This window comes from Oryzias latipes, chromosome 12 (assembly GCF_002234675.1).
Source record: "Oryzias latipes chromosome 12, ASM223467v1".
Taxonomy (NCBI): domain Eukaryota; kingdom Metazoa; phylum Chordata; class Actinopteri; order Beloniformes; family Adrianichthyidae; genus Oryzias; species Oryzias latipes.
Window position 1 is genome coordinate 818,277 of NC_019870.2, and position 24,190 is coordinate 842,466.

General features: G+C 49.7%; 1 protein-coding gene across 2 annotated transcripts in view; it reads left to right on the forward strand.

Annotated features, from left to right (window-relative positions):
* gfra2 (GDNF family receptor alpha 2) overlaps positions 1–24,190 on the forward strand; it is a 56,836-nt gene that overhangs the window by 21,759 nt on the left and 10,887 nt on the right. The window contains exons 3-4 of one of the 2 annotated variants that reach the window (XM_023960923.1): positions 8,448–8,525; positions 21,412–21,611. In XM_023960923.1, coding sequence (XP_023816691.1) covers positions 8,448–8,525; positions 21,412–21,611 — 278 coding nt within the window. The remainder of the gene's footprint in view (positions 1–8,447; positions 8,526–21,411; positions 21,612–24,190) is intronic. The other variant, XM_023960924.1, reaches the window with a different exon arrangement.

The following is a 24,190-nucleotide window of genomic DNA, read 5'->3' on the forward strand; positions in this document are numbered from 1 at the left end:
AGGGTTTGATCGATGATCTGTGAGGGTTTGATCGATGATCTGTGAGGGTTTGATCCCTGATCTGTGAGGGTTTGATCGATGATCTGTGAGGGTTTGATCCCTGATCTGTGAGGGTTTGATCCCTGATCTGTGAGGGTTTGATCCCTGATCTGTGAGGGTTTGATCGATGATCTGTGAGGGTTTGATCCCTGATCTGTGAGGGTTTGATCGATGATCTGTGAGGGTTTGATCCCTGATCTGTGAGGGTTTGATCCCTGATCTGTGAGGGTTTGATCGCTGATCTGTGAGGGTTTGATCCCTGATCTGTGAGGTTTTGATCGATGATCTGTGAGGGTTTGATCCCTGATCTGTGAGGTTTTGATCCCTGATCTGTGAGGGTTTGATCCGTGATCTGTGAGGGTTTGATCCCTGATCTGTGAGGGTTTGATCGATGATCTGTGAGGGTTTGATCCCTGATCTGTGAGGTTTTGATCGATGATCTGTGAGGGTTTGATCGCTGATCTGTGAGGGTTTGATCGCTGATCTGTGAGGGTTTGATCGATGATCTGTGAGGGTTTGATCGCTGATCTGTGAGGGTTTGATCCCTGATCTGTGAGGTTTTGATCGATGATCTGTGAGGGTTACATCCCTGATCTGTGAGGTTTTGATCCCTGATCTGTGAGGGTTTGATCCCTGATCTGTAAAGGTTTGATCGCTGATCTGTGAGGGTTTGATCGCTGATCTGTGAGGGTTTGATCGCTGATCTGTGAGGTTTTGATCGATGATCTGTGAGGGTTTGATCCCTGATCTGTGAGGGTTTGATCCCTGATCTGTGAGGGTTTGATCCCTGATCTGTGAGGGTTTGATCGATGATCTGTGAGGGTTTGATCCCCGATCTGTGAGGGTTTGATCCCTGATCTGTGAGGTTTTGATCGATGACCTGTGAGGGTTTGATCCCTGATCTGTGAGGTTTTGATCCCTGATCTGTGAGGGTTTGATCCCTGATCTGTAAAGGTTTGATCGCTGATCTGTGAGGGTTTGATCCCTGATCTGTGAGGTTTTGATCGATGATCTGTAAGGGTTTGATCCCTGATCTGTGAGGGTTTGATCGCTGATCTGTGAGGGTTTGATCGCTGATCTGTGAGGGTTTGATCCCTGATCTGTGAGGTTTTGATCGATGATCTGTGAGGGTTTGATCCCTGATCTGTGAGGTTTTGATCCCTGATCTGTGAGGGTTTGATCCCTGATCTGTGAGGGTTTGATCCCTGATCTGTGAGGTTTTGATCGATGATCTGTGAGGGTTTGATCCCTGATCTGTGAGGTTTTGATCCCTGATCTGTAAAGGTTTGATCGCTGATCTGTGAGGGTTTGATCCCTGATCTGTGAGGTTTTGATCGATGATCTGTAAGGGTTTGATCGCTGATCTGTGAGGGTTTGATCGCTGATCTGTGAGGGTTTGATCCCTGATCTGTGAGGTTTTGATCGATGATCTGTGAGGGTTTGATCCCTGATCTGTGAGGTTTTGATCGATGATCTGTGAGGGTTTGATCCCTGATCTGTGAGGGTTTGATCCCTGATCTGTGAGGGTTTGATCCCTGATCTGTGAGGGTTTGATCCCTGATCTGTGAGGGTTTGATCCCTGATCTGTGAGGGTTTGATCGATGATCTGTGAGGGTTTGATCCCTGATCTGTGAGGGTTTGATCGATGATCTGTAAGGGTTTGATCCCTGATCTGTGAGGTTTTGATCGATGATCTGTGAGGGTTTGATCCCTGATCTGTGAGGTTTTGATCGATGATCTGTGAGGGTTTGATCCCTGATCTGTGAGGTTTTGATCGATGATCTGTGAGGGTTTGATCCCTGATGTGTGAAGGTTTGATCGCTGATCTGTGAGGGTTTGATCCCTGATTGTGAGTTTGATCCTGATCTGTGAGGGTTTGATCCCTGATCTGTGAGGGTTTGATCCCTGATCTGTGAGGGTTTGATCCCTGATCTGTGAGGGTTTGATCGATGATCTGTGAGGGTTTGATCCCCGATCTGTGAGGGTTTGATCCCTGATCTGTGAGGTTTTGATCGATGACCTGTGAGGGTTTGATCCCTGATCTGTGAGGTTTTGATCCCTGATCTGTGAGGGTTTGATCCCTGATCTGTAAAGGTTTGATCGCTGATCTGTGAGGGTTTGATCCCTGATCTGTGAGGTTTTGATCGATGATCTGTAAGGGTTTGATCCCTGATCTGTGAGGGTTTGATCGCTGATCTGTGAGGGTTTGATCGCTGATCTGTGAGGGTTTGATCCCTGATCTGTGAGGTTTTGATCGATGATCTGTGAGGGTTTGATCCCTGATCTGTGAGGTTTTGATCCCTGATCTGTGAGGGTTTGATCCCTGATCTGTGAGGGTTTGATCCCTGATCTGTGAGGTTTTGATCGATGATCTGTGAGGGTTTGATCCCTGATCTGTGAGGTTTTGATCCCTGATCTGTAAAGGTTTGATCGCTGATCTGTGAGGGTTTGATCCCTGATCTGTGAGGTTTTGATCGATGATCTGTAAGGGTTTGATCGCTGATCTGTGAGGGTTTGATCGCTGATCTGTGAGGGTTTGATCCCTGATCTGTGAGGTTTTGATCGATGATCTGTGAGGGTTTGATCCCTGATCTGTGAGGTTTTGATCGATGATCTGTGAGGGTTTGATCCCTGATCTGTGAGGGTTTGATCCCTGATCTGTGAGGGTTTGATCCCTGATCTGTGAGGGTTTGATCCCTGATCTGTGAGGGTTTGATCCCTGATCTGTGAGGGTTTGATCGATGATCTGTGAGGGTTTGATCCCTGATCTGTGAGGGTTTGATCGATGATCTGTAAGGGTTTGATCCCTGATCTGTGAGGTTTTGATCGATGATCTGTGAGGGTTTGATCCCTGATCTGTGAGGTTTTGATCGATGATCTGTGAGGGTTTGATCCCTGATCTGTGAGGTTTTGATCGATGATCTGTGAGGGTTTGATCCCTGATCTGTGAAGGTTTGATCGCTGATCTGTGAGGGTTTGATCCCTGATCTGTGAGGGTTTGATCCCTGATCTGTGAGGGTTTGATCGATGATCTGTGAGGGTTTGATCCCTGATCTGTGAGGGTTTGATCCCTGATCTGTGAGGGTTTGATCCGTGATCTGTGAGGGTTTGATCCCTGATCTGTGAGGGTTTGATCGATGATCTGTGAGGGTTTGATCCCTGATCTGTGAGGGTTTGATCGCTGGGACGCGTCTTTGCTCCAACATTCTTCACCGTTTGACGGCAGAAGCTGAGAGACTTTCATGGACGTCAGGACGAAGGTTTCTCTGGAGAGACCGCCGGCGCCAGTCCGTCCAATGAAAGCAGGTTCCTGCAGCAGCGCAGTAAAGATGCATCCCAGCATGCACAGCGGTCTTTGGGCCTTAAACTGCTGGTATTTCTGCAGCAAAGACACAAAAACTCCAAGAATCCACCAGTAGAAGGCAAACGTTCCCGGGTGGCAAACCAGCGCAGAGGGATAGAAGTGGCTGAAGGAGAACGTCTGGCCAGAGGTTAAAGACGGAACCTTCAACCGGCAGACGTTCCTCGCAGCTTCACCTGAACGCCGGCGCCATCCTCCCCCTGAGAAACCAACCGTCTGTGTGCTCAGCTGCAGAACCAAGAACCCTGAAGGGTTCGTTTTCTGTGATGCAGCAGGTCAACACAGGTGGAGGGTTCGAGTCCCACAGACGTTTCTCTTCAACTGTGAGGTGATCAGCGTTCCTCAGTGATGATCTGGGTCAAAGGTCACAGCAGGAAAACTGAATCCTTTTGTCTGCATGTCACGTCTTTCTTCACGTTTCTGTTTGGTTTGATTTTGCTTTTACTTCACTAAAGTAGAACTTTCTGTTGTAAATGATGAATGTCTGAGGTCAAACTCCTCTTCGTCTGCAGTTTCTGCTGGGCGGGGAAACGGTTGACCTCTGACCTGAAGAGCCCACAGAGGCTCTGCTGACTCTTGGTCTCCGTGGAGACGCTGTTTTTTTCTTTAGAGATCTTCAGGAGGATCAGCAATAAATAGTCTGTGTTTGGAAAGCCGCCTCCCCGTTAACGTGCAGCTGCTGGTCTCGCCTCGCAGCAGCGCCTGTCACTTCCTGTGAGTCACGCCGCCGTTTGCATTTTCAAACGCTCCAAAGACGATTCAGGAAAAAAACGCCGTGTCACACGTTCTTCAGATCCTCCAACTGAGATCCAAAACGCCACTTTCAGCAGAGTCTGATGTGAGGCCTGATTCTGAGCCTCAGCAGGAGATCCTCGCCTCTGATCACGGTTCCTCCAGGGGGGGTCCATTCATCCACCTCATGCATGCTCCTCCTTTCCACCAGTAATCTTCCTGCCCCGCCACAGCCCCCCCCCCCCCCCCCCCAGACAGCAGCCTGTAACCCTGTGCGGGGGGGGGGGGGACTCAGAGTTCTGACCCGACTCAACTTTATTCTCTCAGAGTTCTCTACTTCTCTAATGATCCTTCAGACTCTAGAAGAACAAACGGCTCATCCGTTTTCAGCTGAACACGAGGACAACGAAGAACGTCCTTCATCACTGAGGGTCCTCAGGTCCTCATCCTCCCAGGTCGGTTCTTCAGGACCGATGGTTCTGTTCAGACAGAACCTCACAGAATCCGTTGTCTTTCCACGATCGTTTCCTCCAGGATCCCATTTTTGCAGAAAACATCAGAACATGGATGTTCAGCTCAAAGTGAGACTGAGGAGTTTCTGACGGACCTTCATCATCATCGTCTTCAGAGCTGGAGCCGTTCTGACGGGCTGGTTCTGGTTCTGAGGACAAACCGGAGCAGCATGGAGGTCAGACGCTCTGAGGTTGTTTTCTGCTGTGGGGGGTTGTTTCACCTTCAGGGGCGTGTGACCCAGATCGGAGCAGACCCGGGTTTGGTCCGATCCGACCCGGGTCCGCTCCGACCTTCCAGCTTCAGAATTTAAATGAAAGCATTAAAGTTTGCTTTCAGACAAAAGTTAAAGACATTATCCGAAAAAAAGAGTCCCAACGAGACGGGAGGAGCGGAGGAGAGCGACCTGTGTCAAGGTGAGGAGGGGGAGGAAAGAGGAGTGTAATCAGCTAAATGAGGGGGGGTCACAAAGAACAAATCAAGAGCCAATTATTGAGCTGAAAGAGAGAAAAGGGCAAAGAAAATAAGTGAGTGAAATTGGAGCCATTATGGACACGCTGACCTTTTTGATTAGCTGGAAAATGATAAATTATAAGATAAAGTCTCTTCAACAAACCTGCTCCTCTTCATCAGCCACTCTTTGATCTGACCTCTGTTTGCCCCCCCTCACATATTCACAGCTTTCTGCTGAAAATGAAGACTTCTTTCAGAAATGAAGGTGGATGATTGCGCTGAAAGTGGGCGGCGTGCTCATGCAGACTTCATGGAGGTGACGGCGTCCGAGGGACAGGGCCTTCAATTTGAGGTTATCAGGACGTAAACGTGTCCTGAAAGAGAGATAGCTCCAACGCCGCACAGCTCAGACACACAGATGGACCCGCCGCTGAAACACAGACAGAACCGCTGCTGAAACACGGACAGACCTGCTCCTGAAACACAGACAGACCCGCTGCTGAAACACAGACAGACCCGCCGCTGAAACACAGACAGAACCGCTGCTGAAACACGGACAGACCTGCTCCTGAAACACGGGTAGACCCGCTGCTGAAACACAGACAGAACCGCTGCTGAAACACAGACAGACACGCTGCTGAAACACGGGCAGACCCGCTGCTGAAACACAGACAGACCCGCTGCTGAAACACGGAAAGACCCGCTGCTGAAACACGGGCAGACCCGCTGCTGAAACACAGACAGACCTGCTCCTGAAACACGGGCAGACCCGCTGCTGAAACACAGACAGAACCCCTGCTGAAACACAGACAGACCCGCTGCTGAAACACGGGCAGACCCGCTGATGAAACACAGACAGACCCGCTGCTGAAACACAGACAGACCCGCTGCTGAAACACAGACAGACCCGCTGCTGAAACACAGACAGAACCCCTGCTGAAACACAGACAGAACCGCTGCTGAAACACAGACAGACCCGCTGCTGAAACACGGAAAGACCCGCTGCTGAAACACGGGCAGACCCGCTGCTGAAACACAGACAGACCCGCTGCTGAAACACAGACAGAACCCCTGCTGAAACACAGACAGAACCGCTGCTGAAACACAGACAGAACCGCTGCTGAAACACAGACAGAACCGCTGCTGAAACACAGACAGACCCGCTGCTGAAACACAGACAGAACCCCTGCTGAAACACAGACAGAACCGCTGCTGAAACACAGACAGACCCGCTGCTGAAACACGGAAAGACCCGCTCCTGAAACACGGAAAGACCCGCTCCTGAAACACGGGCAGACCCGCTGCTGAAACACAGACAGACCCGCTGCTGAAACACAGACAGAACCCCTGCTGAAACACAGACAGAACCGCTGCTGAAACACAGACAGAACCCCTGCTGAAACACAGACAGACCCGCTGCTGAAACACGGAAAGACCCGCTCCTGAAACACAGACAGACCCGCTGCTGAAACACAGACAGACCCGCTGCTGAAACACAGACAGAACCCCTGCTGAAACACAGACAGAACCGCTGCTGAAACACAGACAGACCCGCTGCTGAAACACGGAAAGACCCGCTGCTGAAACACGGGCAGACCCGCTGCTGAAACACAGACAGACCCGCTGCTGAAACACAGACAGAACCCCTGCTGAAACACAGACAGAACCGCTGCTGAAACACAGACAGACCCGCTGCTGAAACACGGAAAGACCCGCTCCTGAAACACGGGCAGACCCGCTGCTAAAACACAGACAGAACCGCTGCTGAAACACAGACAGACCCGCTGCTGAAACACAGACAGAACCCCTGCTGAAACACAGACAGACCCGCTGCTGAAACACAGACAGACCCGCTGCTGAAACACGGGCAGACCCGCTGCTGAAACACAGACAGAACCGCTGCTGAAACACGGACAGACCCGCTGCTGAAACACGGATAGACCCGCTGCTAAAACACGCACAGACCCGCTGCTGAAACATGGTCAGACCCGCTGCTAAAACACGCACAGACCCGCTGCTAAAACACGGACAGACCCGCTGCTGAAACGCGCGCAGACCCGCTGCTGAAACATGGACAGATCCGCTGCCAAAACACGGGCAGACCCGCTACGACGATACGACAGCATCATCCGTACGTCTAGAGTGTGTAGAACTTCCATCATCTTTACAAATATGTCACAATACACTTACCACGCCCACGACAATGGTACGTTCCATTTTCATGATGTCTTTTAAGGTAGTTGTCTGAGCCCAGAAGACACACCGGAGCTCCGTTGAAGATGCAGCCGCTGGTCTCCAGGACCCTTTGCGGACCGGAGAACCCAAAAAAAACCAGAGCCTGTAGGGCTCAATCCACCCACTACAGACCATGTGACTAAGACTCTAGCTGAAGAAAACCAGTACCAATCATAGCTTAGTGTTCATATGATCCAGCTCAGAACTGGTGGATGCCCACATCATCACCCTTCCCCTGCCGTGCTCACTTTGGTCCTCCAGGAGTGTGGCTGGTTTGCTTTGCTGCCTGAGGCCTGTAGAGTCTGAGATTCACTTCTTTGATGTTGTTGTTTAATGTCTAGACTTTCAGTTGTTGTTCATCTGTTGTGTTGCCCTCATTTCCCCTAAACAGACACTGGAATAATAAAGTGAAGAATAAACTGCTGAATAACCAAACTGGCTGCATGTTGGCGTCATCCTGTGTTCCTCAGACACTAACCGTCTTGGTGGCTTCAGATCCACATCGACCTTCACCGAGCTGGAGGATGAGGAGGACATAAGGAGAAGCTGCTCCTTCATCCTCTGGTTCTCTGAGAGTCACAGTTCCTGTTTTGGGACTGAAACATCCTCCTGTTGTCAAAACGTTAGCAGCTTCTTCATCTTCCGTGTGTCACAGCTTACGGAGGAGGCCGGCGGCTGCAGAAGCGTGGAGCTCCGCTCTGGCTGCTCCTCTGCAGGTTTCAGCATCAGACGTGATGAATGGGAGTAAACACAACAGATGGAAACAAACAAACCAATTAACAACACGTCAGTGTGACAAGGCTGCAGATGAACGACCACAGCAGCGGCTCCCATTCATCACAGCAGACCCTCCTCTTCCTCGGTCGCTCCGATGACGCGTCTGCTGGATCCAACATCTGGGTCAGACTGCGTCTTCCGGAATCTCGTTCTGCGGCAGAAACTGAAACACAAGTCGGAACATTTCAGAGGTTCAAACAATGAAGGTTTGAGCTCCTTCCTGCTCTGAAACCAGGCGGCGAGGAAACTGAAAGAGCGCCTCCTGGAGGGAGGGAGGTCTTCCAGATGTTTGTGTGAAGCTGCTGTTTGTTTACCTGCTGAAACCTGTTTGTGTTTTCAGGTGAGGAGTTTTACGAGACGTCTCCGTACGAGCCAATCCACTTCTCTGAAGAGTTCAGACACGCCTCCATCATCTCAGGTGAGACTGCGGCGGTGTGTTTGTGCGTCTGCGCGGCTCTTCTGCTGAGGCCCAGTCTGAACCGCAGCCGCCTGCTGCGTCTGCAGGCGCGTCTGCTGCCTGCTGCGTCTGCAGGCGGCTGCGTGAATGCAGGACTGTGAGGAGAATCTGCAGACGTCCTTTCATCTGGCCTCGTCTGTGTGGGACACATGATGCGTTCACTGACACGCTGATCAACAGGTTCTCCTCCAACTCTGAACCACGTCAGTCAGGACAGATGATTGGGTTTTAATAATTAAGTTCTATTTGTCAATCAAATTTTTACAGCAAAACTTCTTGACAAAACTGAAAATGGAACCAAAACCGACCCGAATGCAGACTCAATAAGGTCAACTATAGATCTGTTCTAATGCAGATCAATAACAGCTGTCCTAATCTTTGGCTGGGCTGGAACCAACAGGAAGACTGACAGACTCCTCCTTCATCTAGTTCGGTTCTTTGGTTCTGTCCGTGGAGAACCAAGAAACCAAAGTGGATCCAAAAGCCACCAAGAACTCCTGCAGTTCCAACATCTGCTCCACAGGAGGCGCTGTTGTCCAAAAGAGAGAAAAACAGCAGGAAGAAGAAAAACAACTTGTCCTCCTGGTCCTCCGATCATCTCTGAAGAAGGTCCTGCACCTCCTCCTCACTGCTCCTCCTTTACCCAGCAGACATTTCCAAATCCTTCATGGCTCCTGCTTCTTCACATTCACACTGTGGATGTTCGGTTCTCCTCCAAACACATGGAACTCCCAGCACCTCCTCCTCTTGGTTCTCCTCCAAACACATGGAACTCCCAGCACCTCCTCCTCTTGGTTCTCCTCCAAACACATGGAGCTCCCAGCACCTCCTCCTCTTGGTTCTCCTCTAAACACATGGAGCTCCCAGCACCTCCTCCCCTTTGTTCTCCTCCAAACACATGGAGCTCCCAGCACCTCCTCCTCTTGGTTCTCCTCCAAACACATGGAGCTCCCAGCACCTCCTCCCCTTTGTTCTCCTCCAAACACATGGAGCTCCCAGCACCTCCTCCTCTGGGTTCTCCTCCAAACACATGGAGCTCCCAGCACCTCCTCCTCTTTGTTCTCCTCCAAACACATAGAGCTCCCAGCACCTCCTCCTCTTGGTTCTCCTCCAAACACATGGAGCTCCCAGCACCTCCTCCTCTTGGTTCTCCTCCAAACACATGGAGCTCCCAGCACCTCCTCCTCTTTGTTCTCCTCCAAACACATGGAGCTCCCAGCACCTCCTCCTCTTGGTTCTCCTCCAAACACATGGAGCTCCCAGCACCTCCTCCTCTTTGTTCTCCTCCAAACACATGGAGCTCCCAGCACCTCCTCCTCTTTGTTCTCCTCCAAACACATAGAGCTCCCAGCACCTCCTCCTCTTGGTTCTCCTCCAAACACATGGAGCTCCCAGCACCTCCTCCCCTTTGTTCTCCAAACACATGGAGCTCCCAGCACCTCCTCCTCTTGGTTCTCCTCCAAACACATGGAGCTCCCAGCACCTCCTGCTCTTGGTTCTCCTCCAAACACATGGAGCTCCCAGCACCTCCTCCTCTTTGTTCTCCTCCAAACACATAGAGCTCCCAGCACCTCCTCCTCTTGGTTCTCCTCCAAACACATAGAGCTCCCAGCACCTCCTCCTCTTGGTTCTCCTCCAAACACATGGAGCTCCCAGCACCTCCTCCTCTTTGTTCTCCTCCAAACACATAGAGCTCCCAGCACCTCCTCCTCTTGGTTCTCCTCCAAACACATAGAGCTCCCAGCACCTCCTCCTCTTGGTTCTCCTCCAAACACATGGAGCTCCCAGCACTTCCTCCTCTTGGTTCTCCTCCAAACACATGGAGCTCCCAGCACCTCCTCCTCTTGGTTCTCCTCCAAACACATGGAGCTCCCAGCACCTCCTCCTCTTGGTTCTCCTCCAAACACATGGAGCTCCCAGCACCTCCTCCTCTTGGTTCTCCTCCAAACACATGGAGCTCCCAGCACCTCCTCCTCTTGGTTCTCCTCCAAACACATGGAGCTCCCAGCACCTCCTCCTCTTGGTTCTCCTCCAAACACATGGAGCTCCCAGCACCTCCTCCTCTTGGTTCTCCTCCAAACACATGGAGCTCCCAGCACCTCCTCCTCTTGGTTCTCCTCCAAACACATGGAGCTCCCAGCACCTCCTCTTGGTTCTCCTCCAAACACATAGAGCTCCCAGCACCTCCTCCTCTTGGTTCTCCTCCAAACACATGGAGCTCCCAGCACCTCCTCCTCTTGGTTCTCCTCCAAACACATGGAGCTCCCAGCACCTCCTCCTCTTGGTTGAACCGTACCAGAGTTCCTCTGCAGGAGAACAGAGACCCTCAGGAGGACCAGAGTTCTCCTGTTTGCTCCAGAACAGGAAGACCACCAGAGGAAACCAGACCTGGACCAGGGCAGAACCAGACCTCCTGGAGTCCAGAACTCAGAACAGATGATCAAATCTGCCTCCTCAGTGGTTCTCCTGCTGAAAGGAACATTAAAATGCCTCCTGGTTCTCCTTCTTTCCTCTAAAAATGGTTTGACTGCAGTTTTTACTGATTTCGTCCAAATGTATGCTGTAAGTTCCTGTGCAGAAAGAACCAGAACCGAGCCGCCCCCCCGATGGACAGAACCTTTTTAAGAAGATAAAACCTGAAGAACCGCATCAAAGCTGCAGCTCTGAGTTGCACCGTGTTGACTTCACTGCCTTTACGGAGGAGTCTTTAAATGTCACACGCCTCCAGCAATACCTCCTCTGTGTGGGCGATTGTGTGCACGTGTGCACCTGTGTGTGTGTGTGTGCACGTGTTCAAACGGCTGTGAAATGGACTTACAGTTCTGTAAATTGGCCTCTGCTCTCTCAGATTAACAGGAGAACAAACACAGTCAGAGCTGCAGCAAATGTGACTTCAAAGACACTTGCTGACCCTTTGACATTCACGCACGTGCACACACGTGCACACACGCACACACAGGCTGCAGCAGATACGGGACGATAAGACGATAGCGCAGAAGGAGAGCTTTGGCACATTAAACGTGTTGGAGGAAGTAGTGCTGGAAACCGATTGGAGGAGACGGTGGGCGTGACAGCGTGTTTGTGCGGTTTTGTGTGGTTGGTTGTGTTGTTAGCCGTCCTGTAGAGCGGCGCTGGTTGGATGTGGGGGCTGTGAGCAGATCCAGACCCAGACTCTCTTTGGATTTTTGTCCTTCAGCTGAAATGAAATCTGGAGGATAAAAAACTTCTGATGTGGATTTGTGTACAAAACGATAAAAACAGACAGAAAACTAACTGAAACGTTCTTCAACCAAAACACACGTGTGGGATAACCAAGAGGAAGGTAATTATTATGGGATGGCCACGGCACCTACAGCTTGGCGGTCATTTAACTCAACCTTTTGTTTGAGCAATCTTCACCACACACACACACACACACCGCCAGGGTGAGTCTGCAAACACAACAGAAGTTTCATTGACCTTTGACCTCGGGGAGAGGCTGCCATCTTGAGTTAAAACAAAAATCACCTTTAGTGTCTTCTACAAATTTGGGATTTGGATGGAGAGCCTCCTTTCTCCTCGAGCATCATCGGGAAGCCGAGAGGTTGGAACGGAGTGCAAATGGCGAGCTTCCAAAAGAGGCGTTTCCATGCTGCTCACAAGTCTGTGAAAACTAAAAACATTGACCGTGTCTCAAAATAACCTCCATTTCCTGTTTAATCAGGCACTAAAGGCCGTGTCTCACAGCCACTATGTCATACGTGAAGAAACCTTTAAACATTTTCACGGATGAACCACGCAAAGAACACGGAAAGTAACACATATCATGAACCGTGTGTGATTATTGAGCTGTTTATATGGAATTCATCAGTGATTTGTGCGTTCATTACGTAATTTGAACATGATATGTGTAAAAGTTACACATCTGTGGTTCATGTTTGACAAGTCTGCTAGACATACATGTGTAACAATTCGCCCTCCACTCAGTGAAGGAAATGTCACAACGGCGTTCTATGGCAGGGGCATTAAATATAAAATAATCCACACACTAATATTGATCATAGATACCAACATAACCGCCTGTTTGTGACAAACTACACCCAACAACCCCATTTCCCAAAGTCCAAAATATTTACAGTCGTGCTAACAAAGAAAAGAAAATGTTCTGGTGGGGAGGCGCTACCCCTCCCTCGCTGGAACGCGTTCCATCCGTCAATCTGGCAGCTGCTGGTCCTCGTACCGGACGAGCCGACAATACGCCGCCAAAAAACGGTCTTCTGGGGTAATCCAACATCATACCAGATCGCTGCCTCCTCCTAGCTCCTCATAATTTACCCGAACTCCTCCTGGCTCCTCCTACCTCACCTTAACTCCTCCTAGCTCCTCTTACCTCACCCTAACTCCTCCTACCTCACCTTAACTCCTCCTAGCTCCTCTTACCTCACCCTAACTCCTCCTAGCTCTTCATAACTCCCCCTAACTCCTCCTGGCTCCTCATAACTCCCCCTAACTCCTCCTGGCTCCTCATAACTCACCCTAACTCCTCCTAGCTCCTCATAACTCACCCTAACTCCTCATAACTCACCCTAACTCCTCCTAGCTCCTCATAACTCCCCCTAACTCCTCCTGGCTCCTCTTACCTCACCCTAACTCCTCCTAGCTCCTCATAACTCCCCCTAACTACTCCTAGCACCTCATAACTCCCCCTAACTACTCCTAGCTCCTCATAACTCCCCCTAGCTCCTCATAACTCCCCCTAACTCCTCCTGGCTCCTCATAACTCACCCTAACTCCTCCTAGCTCCTCATAACTCACCCTAACTCCTCCTGGCTCCTCATAACTCCCCCTAACTCCTCCTGGCTCCTCATAACTCACCCTAACTCCTCCTAGCTCCTCATAACTCCCCCTAACTCCTCCTGGCTCCTCATAACTCACCCTAACTCCTCCTAGCTCCTCATAACTCACCCTAACTCCTCCTAGCTCCTCATAACTCCCCCTAACTCCTCCTGGCTCCTCTTACCTCACCCTAACTCCTCCTGGCTCCTCTTACCTCACCCTAACTCCTCCTGGCTCCTCTTACCTCACCCTAACTCCTCCTAGCTCCTCATAACTCCCCCTAACTCCTCCTGGCTCCTCTTACCTCACCCTAACTCCTCCTGGCTCCTCTTACCTCACCCTAACTCCTCCTAGCTCCTCATAACTCCCCCTAACTCCTCCTGGCTCCTCTTACCTCACCCTAACTCCTCCTGGCTCCTCTTACCTCACCCTAACTCCTCCTAGCTCTTCATAACTCCCCCTAACTCCCCCTAACTCCTCCTGGCTCCTCTTACCTCACCCTAACTCCTCCTGGCTCTTCTTACCTCACCCTAACTCCTCCTAGCTCCTCATAACTCCCCCTAACTCCTCCTGGCTCCTCTTACCTCCCCTTAACTCCTCCTGGCTCCTCTTACCTCACCCTAACTCCTCCTGGCTCCTCTTACCTCACCCTAACTCCTCCTAGCTCTTCATAACTCCCCCTAACTCCTCCTAGCTTCTCATAACTCCTCATAACTCCTCCTGGCTCCTCATAACTCAACCAGTTAGAGAAAAACCAGAGCAGCGATGGAAAAATGTCCCAAACGGATCAATAAAGTTTTACCGGGGGGGGGGGTCAGATGAGGGGAAACCTGAGCTGAGAGCCACAGAAGCAGAAACAGGAGAGTCGGTGGCAGCAGAATACAGAGCGGGGCAGATAATCTGTCTGCGTGGGGGAGGGGGTAAGACGCTTCCTCCTGACGCAGCCCCTCCTGGGGGGGTTCGGTCAGGATGTGGTTCAACCGGGACATTTGAGGGGTCGACAGAAAGACCTGAGGCTGCAGACCCGGTTGTGGGGGAAAAGGTTCTGAGAGCAAAAGACAACAGCAGAAACCAAACGTTCACTTTCATTCGGGTCATTAAAGGAGCGTCGATTCTGTCAAAGGTTCTGATCATCTGAGCAGAATCAGAACCGAGCCAGAGCGTTCGATCAGAACAGCCTTAGTCACATGACCCGCATGGAGGGTGGAGCTGTGCGGGTCATGTGGGTCCGTGGAGGGTCATAGATCAGCGAGTGCAGGTGTGACCGCCTCCAGGGTCGTCATGACGATGGAACGTACCATTGCTGGATCAGAACATTTCCAGATAAACTTTATCTTGAATGATGGTGAGAATCTGTTACACCAGGAAGGAAAGTGTTTCCTGACAGTCTTGCCGGTTGAACTCAACAACAACCCCCCCCCCCCCCCCCCCCCCCCCCCCCCCCCCCCGTGGGGTTTCTGCAGAGATTCTGCTCTGGATCAGTAAACCCAGAACTGATCAGATCACAGATCTTCTGAGGCGTTTCCTGTTTCCTAACTCCCCAATGAAGATCCCCCCTCCCCTCTTGTTGTGGTTCTGATGGTTCCCCCTCCGCTGGCGTGGAGAGCATGACCCATGACCTTTCCGTCACGCCTGACAGAGCAGAGAGCGAGCTGGGAGTGTTTTTCCACGTTTACCTGCTGCAGGTGGGAAAAGCGTCAGAACCAAACCTCTGCAGGTCAGCAGCTGATGTCCGACCCGACAGGAACGCTGCTGCTCCACATGGGGGGCGCCGACCTTCTCCTGCACCCGCCTCCCCCCACACAGCTCCCTCACTCTGACCTTGTAAACGGATCCGAGGAACCGACACAAGATGTTTAACCAAGCTGTGTGTGTTTGATGGTGTGTGTGTGTCTGTGTGTGTCTCTGTGTGTGTGTCTGTGTGTCTCTATGTGAGTCTATGTGTGTGTGTGTCTCTGTGTGAGTCTCTGTGTGTCTGTGTGTGTGTCTGTGTGTGAGTCTCTGTGCGTGTCTCTGTGTGAGTCTATGTGTGTGTGTGTCTCTGTGTGAGTCTATGTGTGTGTGTGTCTCTGTGTGAGTCTCTGTGTGTGTGTCTGTGTGTGTGTCTGTGTGTGAGTCTCTGTGTGTGTGTGTGTGTCTCTGTGTGAGTCTCTGTGTGTGTCTGTGTGTGTGTGTCTCTGTGTGAGTCTCTGTGTGTGTGTGTCTCCGTGTGAGTCTCTGTGTGTGTCTCTGTGTGAGTCTCTGTGTGTGTCTCTGTGTGAGTCTCTGTGTGTGTCTGTGTGTGTGTGTCTCTGTGTGAGTCTCTGTGTGTGTGTGTCTCTGTGTGAGTCTCTGTGTGTGTCTCTGTGTGAGTCTCTGTGTGTGTCTGTGTGTGTGTGTGCAGTGCAGGGTTGTGCTCGTTCTGTAGAACTGTGTGATGGAGATAACGGGACGACCCGGGGCGACGCTCTGATTGGCCGGCGTTCTGCCCCCCCAGTGCTCTCCCCAGTTTGCTCTCCTTTTTCAAACACGGCCGTCCCTCTACCATCACGCCGCCGCTGATGGAGGATGGGGGCGGAGCTAAACAGACCCAGGCTGTAGCAGAGAGACGTTTCCATCAGAAGCTTTGAGGTCTTCCTCCGTTTTGGTTGGTGCAGGTTTTGGCTCCGGGTTGGATTTGGGGTTTCGTCTGTAAAGGATCAGTTTGTGCACAAAAACAGGAAGAAAAGTGTTGAAATCAGTCAAATCAGAGGACAAAAACTATAAATAACAGACGATATGACCATATTAGAAATGTGGGCGTGGTTAACAAAAAGACCTTTGTTGCCACGAAAATCCAAAAGTTTTTCTGTCGATTCATTTGAAAATGTCATCAACCTGTTCGTCTCTCCCAGACGACCAAAACATGAAATGGTTGCCATGGCGATGAAAACCAACAGACGGGGGAGGCAGAGCCTCAGTCCAGTTCTCCTAAACAGTCAATGGCTGTTTCCAAGCATGGATGTAGAAACGATGGATTCTGCAGATCCGGTCTCTGCTGCTGCAGCAGTCAGTGTCATGTTGATCAGGAGCAGCACCTGACCTTTGGCCTCTCCTAACCAGGTGAAATCTCCCCGCTGAGGCCCCGCCCCCACATCCACCTATTGACCCTATTTTTTCTAACCTCCACCACTAGGGGGCCTTGGCTCTGATCAGACATGGAGCTCTGAGATGTTTGACTGAAGCCACATGTTCAGATACAACGCAGTGATGATTGAACATCAAGAAAAGCCATCCTTAATGGAGGGATCTCAAAGTGTTGTATGATGTCACTTCCTGTCTGTCATTCGAACTCAATCCCCCAGATTGAAAAAAGTCTGGACTCTGCTGATGGAGGTTCTGGTTCCTCATCCATCACGGAGACGCTGCTGAGGCTTTCTGTAACGCCGCCTTCATAAATCTGAGCCACTTTCCTTTGACTGCGACCTTGATGATGACGCATCTTCAGACAAGAGCTCCTCCACAGCTGCAACAGTCATTCACAGAAATCTGCTTAGAGAAGAGTCTGCAGGAGAGCAAATGTTTTCTGCGTCTGCTGAAAAGTCCGTTTATGGATCCATTTCACCGACAGAGAGACGAAACAGTATCTGACCTCTCACCTGGAGGCTCCGCCCCTTCCTCCTGTCGGCTTCTGGGAGAGGAAAATGCTGATCAGCTTTGAGGAGCTGCAGGGAAGCATCACAGATGAAGCTCAGATGTCACTGTCCACTGAACCACAGCCATGTTTGCATGGAGATGTGCCTGCAGCTCCACCCCCCCCCCACACCTGCAGCACAGGTGAAGGGGGGGGAAGGGTGATGCTGTAAAAACCAAAGTACAAGCAGAGAGGAGAGCTCCTTTTTATAAATCAACATTTATGTCAAGGGCTGCATGGTGGTGTAGTGGTCAGCACTCTCACCAAGAAGGTCCTGGTTCAAATCCCAGCTGAGAGCTTTCTGTGTGGAGCGTGCAAGTATTCAAAGCAGAAATTAAACAAAAATAAGGCAAACAACAGAAATTTGAATCTATACAAAGTTACATCAAACATAGGATAATAAGTCACCAGCTGCGTTTACCTGGACGAAAGTAATCGGATAAACGTCTCATGTAAACACGCCGTTCATAATACTCTGACCCGATCAGACTCATTCTGATGGAGATAGGTGGTTCTGCTGATCCGATCGTTGGTCATTACTGGGCGGGTTTAGGTCATGCATAGACGGGACGGCGCTCCAGAGGAGGAGCACGAACAGGACCGAGCGGCTGCTGCACCCGTGTGAAGCGTGTCTCTGAGCAGAGCAGCCGGACTCCTAGCGTTGTGTTTGCGGGCAAAGGGGAGGCACTTTGTTACGGTGTGGCGCTTCGGAGGTTTCGGACCACAGTCTGGCCAGCCGCTCTGCTGGACTCAGGAGAACCAGGTCTCAGAGCAGAGGAGCGGCTCTGGAAATGCACAAAAGCAGAAATGCCGCTCAGTCCTGGAAAACCGAGCAAACAATCAGATGAATTTGTGTTTCCAGTCGTGTCCAGACAGAATAAAGGCTGATGTGATTCCCACATGTTTACGTTCAGCTAAGATGCAGACTGAGGCTTTGACTGCATGGATTTATGTTCAAAGGCTAAATGCTGTTAGCATGTGTTAGCCTAATCCTGACCCTTCTTCCAGCTCTGTTCCTCCAAGAAAAAAACACGGATTAAAAGAGATCATTAGTGAACAAGCTCTTAATAAAAATAATAATGATGTCCAAATGATGTGTTCTGAACAAACGTGTGACCCATGTAAACGTTTGTTGTAATCGCATAAAGTTTTTCTGGGTTCAATTCTAATCCGATCCGATCAAAGACATTTAGCACATAGAACCGCTGCTATAGAAATTGTTCCTCGTTGACGTGTGGGGTTTCCTCCCACAGTCCAACAACAGGATTCTTGTGATTCTTCTGATGTTTCTTAATAGTTCCTACGTTAACATGAGTGTGTTTGAGTTCGGGGCGGCCGTGGTGCAGCGGTAGGGCGGTCGACCCACGATTGTAAAATTGTATGTCCGATTCCTGCCTTGCACGCCCATGAGTTGAAGTGTCCTTGGGCAAGATACTGAACCCCACCTTGCCTCTGGTGGGAGGTTGGTGCCATTGTTCAGCAGCGGAGCCGCCATCAGTGTGTGAATGTGTGTGACTGTGTGTGTGACTGTGTGAGTGAATGTGTGTGTGACTGTGTGTCTGACTGTGTGTGTGAATGTGTGTGTGACTGTGTGTGTGACTGTGTGTGTGACTGTGTGTGTGACTGTGTGTGTGACTGTGTGTGACTGTGTGTGTGACTGTGTGTGTGAATGTGTGTGACTGTGTGTGTGACTGTGTGTGTGAATGTGTGTGTGACTGTGTGTGTGACTGTGTGTGTGAATGTGTGTGTGACTGTGTGTGTGAGTGTGTGTGTGTGTGTGTGAATGTGTGTGTGACTGTGTGTGTGAATGTGTGTGTGACTGTGTGTGTGACTGTGTGTGTGAATGTGTGTGTGACTGTGTGTGTGAATGTGTGTGTGACTGTGTGTGTGACTGTGTGTGACTGTGTGTGTGAATGTGTGTGTGACTGTGTGTGTGTGTGTGTGTGTGACTGTGTGTGTGACTGTGTGTGTGACTGTGTGTGTGACTGTGTGTGTGACTGTGTGTGACTGTGTGTGTGAATGTGTGTGTGACTGTGTGTGTGACTGTGTGTGTGTGACTGTGTGTGTGACTGTGTGTGTGACTGTGTGTGACTGTGTGTGTGAATGTGTGTGTGACTGTGTGTGTGAATGTGTGTGTGACTGTGTGTGTGACTGTGTGTGTGTGACTGTGTGTGTGACTGTGTGTGTGACTGTGTGTGTGACTGTGTGTGTGACTGTGTGTGTGTGACTGTGTGTGTGACTGTGTGTGTGACTGTGTGTGTGACTGTGTGTGTGACTGTGTGTGTGAATGTGTGTGTGACTGTGTGTGACTGTGTGTGTGACTGTGTGTGTGACTGTGTGTGTGACTGTGTGTGACTGTGTGTGTGACTGTGTGTGTGACTGTGTGTGTGTGACTGTGTGTGTGACTGTGTGTGTGACTGTGTGTGTGTGACTGTGTGTGTGACTGTGTGTGTGACTGTGTGTGTGACTGTGTGTGTGACTGTGTGTGTGACTGTGTGTGTGAATGTGTGTGACTGTGTGTGTGACTGTGTGTGTGACTGTGTGTGTGACTGTGTGTGTGAAAAGCGCTATAGAAGTATACACCATTTACCATTTGATTGGGTGTTTCTGCAACGGACTGGCGACCAGTCCAGGATGAACCCAACAGAAGGCAGGTTAGGCTCCGGAACTCCTGTGACCCAAAAGGGATTAGGCAGGTTCAGACGATGAGTGGATGGATCAGAACCAGAGATTCTCACGGTGGGCATCTTTCTGGTGTTTGCTCGTCTACATAATTTAATAAACATTGTTTCTCTGTTATGGCTCAGATTTTTGGTATTTTTGGTAGTTTCATCATCATCAGCCAGGAGTCAGTCAGAATTTCAGTTCCAGTTCTGGTCATCTTGGTTCTGTGAGGCGGTCCGCATGCTGAACCGTTAGGAAAGCTGAATCCTTGTGAAGAAGAGAGTCCTGACTCTGCGTTCTCGGCTTAGGGCGTTCCTATTTTTATGCTCAGGAACAAGGAAAGTCAACGATCCGGTTTCATTTAGCTCAGTAGCAGCAGAGCCGCTCGTTTCATTCATGATCAGCCTTTTCCTGGAAACGGCTGCTGTTTATCTGAGGGGCTCAGGACTGCATACTTGTGAGTGCATGTGTGTGTGTGTGAGTGCATGTGTGTGTGTGTGAGTGCATGTGTGTGTGTGTGTGAGTGCATGTGTGTGTGTGTGTGCCGGCACTAAAATGCCAGGAGGTGTTTGAGTCTCCACCAAACGTGACCCATCAGAGCAGACTTTGTCAGCGGCGATAAAGGTTTAGCTGCTGTTACATAAAAGGCAGAACAAACAGTTTTAGAGCTTCACTTCTTAGCTGGAATACATGTGAAGATCTCACTTAGAAGACGCTTCATTGCTGTGTCTGCAACAGGAAAAAGCAACAGAAAAGAAAGATAAGAAGGAAACATGGACTTGTGTTTGATTCTGTTGAGTAAAAAATCGGTTTTACGACTCTGATGAGCCGCTGCAGATCAACAGGAAACAACAAAGAGAAAAAACTCAGACGGCATTTAATTCCTTCAGAGGAAAATAATGGTTTTCAGAGGATTTAAAGGGAAACCGACAGGTGGAACAAAGACGACTTCAGTCTATTCCAACCAAAAGGAAGTCATCAGGTTTGCAGACGATGGAGTCGTTTTCCAGGATGACCCTGATTGGTCATAAAAGGATCCGTTTAAGAACACGAGGAGCATCACCTGATCTCATCCAGCAGCTGATGGACCTGAAAGACTAAGTTGAATAATTTTCTCTGTAAAAAAACCTATGAATGACAACTCTGATTCTTTTCACACCTCTCCTTGGAAATATGGAATCCTGAAACATCTGAACGACCTCTAACATGACGTCAGCTCAGTGGACACACCTTTACGTCCAAAATTCATTGAATAATCTAAACATTTGATGTCACTGCAGCAGCTTCTGAGCGGCTGTCAGATGTTTTCCTCGCCGTCAGACTTCCTCTGATTCTGTTTTACAGCACGTTGTGGCGGGAAAACAATTTCATGAGACGGTTCCACAGCCTGACATTTCATTAAAGGCTGCTCTCCGACTGTGGCCGACGTGTCTCATCATTTATGAACCGTCAGAGCAGCAGCCGTCTCCAAGAAAATCCTTTTCTGGAAATTATCGGAACTCAGACGCAGATGTTCCAGTTTGCTGATGCGCATCCGTCTGCCTTCCTTACCCAGAATTCTGAATTGTGTGTTTTAGTTTTAGTTGTGTGTTTCTGTTCTGGTTGTGTGTCATGTAGTTGTTCACTCTGATCTCAGTTCAGCAACTGATCCAACATTGTGTTGTTGTTATTGTGCGGGTCTGCTTCATCCTTCGATCTCCTCCTCTTCCTCCTCAGACTCGTCTCTGTCCAAGGTGAGCCCCTGCTCCGAGGCGGGGAAACCCTGTAATCCTTGTCTGGATGCCACTAAAGCCTGCAACCTCAACGAAACGTGTAAACGTCTGCGCTTCGCCTACAACTCCATCTGCAGCAAGGCCACGCCCCCACAGTCCTCTGTGGCCAATCAGGAGCCATGCAGCAGAAAGCGGTGTCAGAAGGTGGGTGGATCTTGGGATGATCCCAAGTGTGACATTCAGATGGATCCACAGTTTGTTTGTTTCAGGAGAAAACTTTCAGTGTGTGTGGAGATTAAAAAAGATGAGATTTAAATAATCTGTTTACCTTTTCCATGCCATCCAGTCTGCTTAAACATTATATCCCACAATGGTAGATCCTCCTATATCCTAATATCCTAGTATCCGGTATATCCTAGCAGCAGTAGAACCTCTTCCAGCAGCAGTAGATCCTCCTATAGAAGCAGCAAATCCTTTTTCAGCAGCAGTATATCCCCTTTCAGCAGCAGCAGATCCTCTTTCAGCAGCAGCAGATCCTCTTTCAGCAGCAGCAGATCCTCTTTCAGCAGCAGCAGATCCTCTTCCAGCAGCAGCAGATCCTCTTCCAGCAGCAGTAGATCCTCCTATAGAAGCAGCAAATCCTTTTTCAGCAGCAGTATATCCCCTTTCAGCAGCAGTAGATCCCCTTTCAGCAGCAGCAGATCATCTTTCAGCAGCAGCAGATCCTCTTTCAGCAGCAGCAGATCCTCTTCCAGCAGCAGTAGATCCTCCTATAGTAGCAGCAAATCCTCTTTCAGCAGCAGCAGATCCTCTTCCATCAGCAGTAGATCCTCCTATAGAAGCAGCAAATCCTCTTTCAGCAGCAGCAGATCATTTTTCAGCAGCAGCAGATCCTCTTTCAGCAGCAGCAGATCCTCTTCCATCAGCAGTAGATCCTCCTATAGAAGCAGCAAATCCTCTTTCAGCAGCAGCAGATCCTTTTTCAGCAGCAGCAGATCCTCTTTCAGCAGTAGCAGATCCTCTTTCAGCAGCAGCAGATCCTCTTTCAGCAGCAGCAGATCCTCTTTCAGCAGCAGCAGATCCTTTTTCAGCAGCAGCAGATCCTCTTCCAGCAGGAGTAGATCTTCCTATAGAAGCAGCAAATCCTTTTTCAGCAGCAGTATATCCCCTTTCAGCAGCAGCAGATCCCCTTTCAGCAGCAGCAGATCCCCTTTCAGCAGCAGCAGATCCTCTTTCAGCAGCAGCAGATCCTCTTTCAGCAGCAGCAGATCCTCTTCCAGCAGCAGCAGATCCTCTTCCAGCAGCAGTAGATCCTCCTATAGTAGCAGCAAATCCTCTTTCAGCAGCAGCAGATCCTCTTCCATCAGCAGTAGATCCTCCTATAGAAGCAGCAAATCCTCTTTCAGCAGCAGCAGATCATTTTTCAGCAGCAGCAGATCCTCTTTCAGCAGCAGCAGATCCTCTTCCATCAGCAGTAGATCCTCCTATAGAAGCAGCAAATCCTCTTTCAGCAGCAGCAGATCCTTTTTCAGCAGCAGCAGATCCTCTTTCAGCAGTAGCAGATCCTCGTTCAGCAGCAGCAGATCCTCTTTCAGCAGCAGCAGATCCTTTTTCAGCAGCAGCAGATCCTCTTTCAGCAGTAGCAGATCCTCTTTCCGCAGAGCCGAGCGAAAGTGGCGCAAGTCAAACTCCAGGTTCATTATGGAATATATAAGGGGGAGTTGTACGCTTACAACCAGATCTTATGCAGAACAAGGGAAAGGTACTTCTCTGAAATCATTGGAAGTTGCAGCAGCAACTCTCGTATCCTGTTCACAACAGTTAACAGATTAACTAACCCTCCAACCCAGCTACCAATAGAACTGGTTTGCACACCCAAATGTAATGAGTTTGCTGTATTTTTTAATGACAAGGTTCAGGGCATTAAAAAAGCCATCAACTCCACATCATATAACTATCGAACGGCCACCTACTCACTCTAAGCTGACTCACTTTGTACCTGTCACTGACCAAACTGTCCAAGAGACCATCACCCGTCTGAGCTCGTCTACATGCTGCCTTGATGTGTTACCCACTAGATTTCTAAAGTCTGTCCTGAACAGTGTGTTGCCATCAATTACTCAAATAGTTAACATGTCTCTTCAATCTGGAATATTTCCAGAGGCCTTAAAAACTGCAGTCATTAAACCCCTCCTGAAAAAGAGCGGTCTTGATCCCACTGTACTGAATAATTACAGACCTATCTCTAATCTGCCATTTTTAGGAAAAGTCCTTGAAAAAGTTGTCTACCAACAGCTCACTGATTTTCTCTTATTAAACAATTCATTTGATGTTTTCCAGTCAGGTTTTAGACCCCATCATAGCACAGAAACTGTTCTTATCAAGGTAACCAACGACATCCGCCTGAACACTGATGATGGCAAAGTCACTGTCTTAATCCTGCTAGACCTGAGCGCTGCCTTTGATACTGTTGATCATGGGATCCTTTTGCACAGACTCCAAGACTGGGTTGGCATCTCTGGATCTGCCCTAAGTTGGCTCAAGTCTTATCTAGAAGACAGGAAATACTTTGTTGAAATTGGGAGTTGTGTCTCAGACTACATGGGCTTGAATTGTGGTGTGCCCCAGGGATCGATCCTGGGACCCCTTCTGTTCAACCTCTACATGCTGCCACTAGGGCAGTTAATACGCAGCAATAACATATCTTATCACAACTATGCAGATGATACTCAGATCTATGTGTCACTGACAACAGGTGAATATGGGCCGGTGGATTCTCTCAA